At 37.4% G+C, this 863-nt stretch overlaps 1 protein-coding gene across 2 annotated transcripts in view; it reads left to right on the top strand.

Moving 5' to 3' along the window:
• The window catches only part of LOC106873198 (histone H4 transcription factor), a 22,677-nt gene extending 21,814 nt beyond the window's left edge, over positions 1-863 (top strand). For both annotated transcript variants that reach the window (XM_014920437.2, XM_014920438.2), the window contains exon 10: positions 354-863. In XM_014920437.2, the coding sequence (XP_014775923.1) occupies positions 354-678 (325 nt within the window). In that variant the 3' untranslated portion in view covers positions 679-863. The remainder of the gene's footprint in view (positions 1-353) is intronic.

Raw genomic sequence — 863 nt, 5'->3', positions numbered from 1 at the left:
GGCACATAAAAGACACCATTTCGAGCGTGGCCGTTTTCGTGCGGGTGACACGTAAAAGCACCCACTACACTCTCTGAGTGGTTGGCGTTAGGAAGGGCATCCAGCTGTAGAAACTCTGCCAAATCAGACTGGAGCCTGGTGTTGCCATCCGGTTTCACCAGTCCTCAGTCAAATCGTCCAACCCATGCTAGCATGGAAAGCGGACGTTAAACGATGATGATGAATACACCCACCTTTCTTGATTTTTAATTCAAACTTGTGTTATTATTGATGATAATAAAAGAAACTATCACTGTTTTATCACTGTTATAATAATTAAGTATTTTTAATATGACATTTTTTTTTTTTTTCAGTTACACTATGAGCCAAGACGGTTTTTGGCGCCTGCAAACTGTACGCTACGAAAGTGTCAACTTAATAGAACAAGTCATTGTCAATGTTGCTGATGCCACCGCTAATTCTGAAGAGATGGCATCATCAGAAAGCTGTGATCCAGCACCTACCACAGAATTAGTCAGTACAACATACAATCTAGAGATGTTAGGAGACGTAGCCCTTCATACGCCTAATAAACTGGATATTGTCACTGACAAAGTAGCTGAAGAGGATGCAGTAAAGACTAAAGATAGTTTTATTAACACTGACAACGACATTGAAATGGAGAAAGTCACTCAGTGAAACCTTTTTCCACTTTCATATCGCTTTTATTCAAATCGCAGTATGTAACTTTGTGAATGCTGATGTTTTATGTTTTAGCATTCTTTAAATATCACTGCTTCTAATTTGAACATTACCTTCTGCCTTATCTAAAATGTATATATTTCTCATCTGTTAATAATCTTATGTATAAAAAAAAAAAAGTT

This window comes from Octopus bimaculoides, chromosome 5 (assembly GCF_001194135.2).
Source record: "Octopus bimaculoides isolate UCB-OBI-ISO-001 chromosome 5, ASM119413v2, whole genome shotgun sequence".
In the NCBI taxonomy this organism is placed as follows: Eukaryota; Metazoa; Mollusca; class Cephalopoda; order Octopoda; family Octopodidae; genus Octopus; species Octopus bimaculoides.
This window is presented reverse-complemented; position numbering and strand designations above follow the sequence as displayed.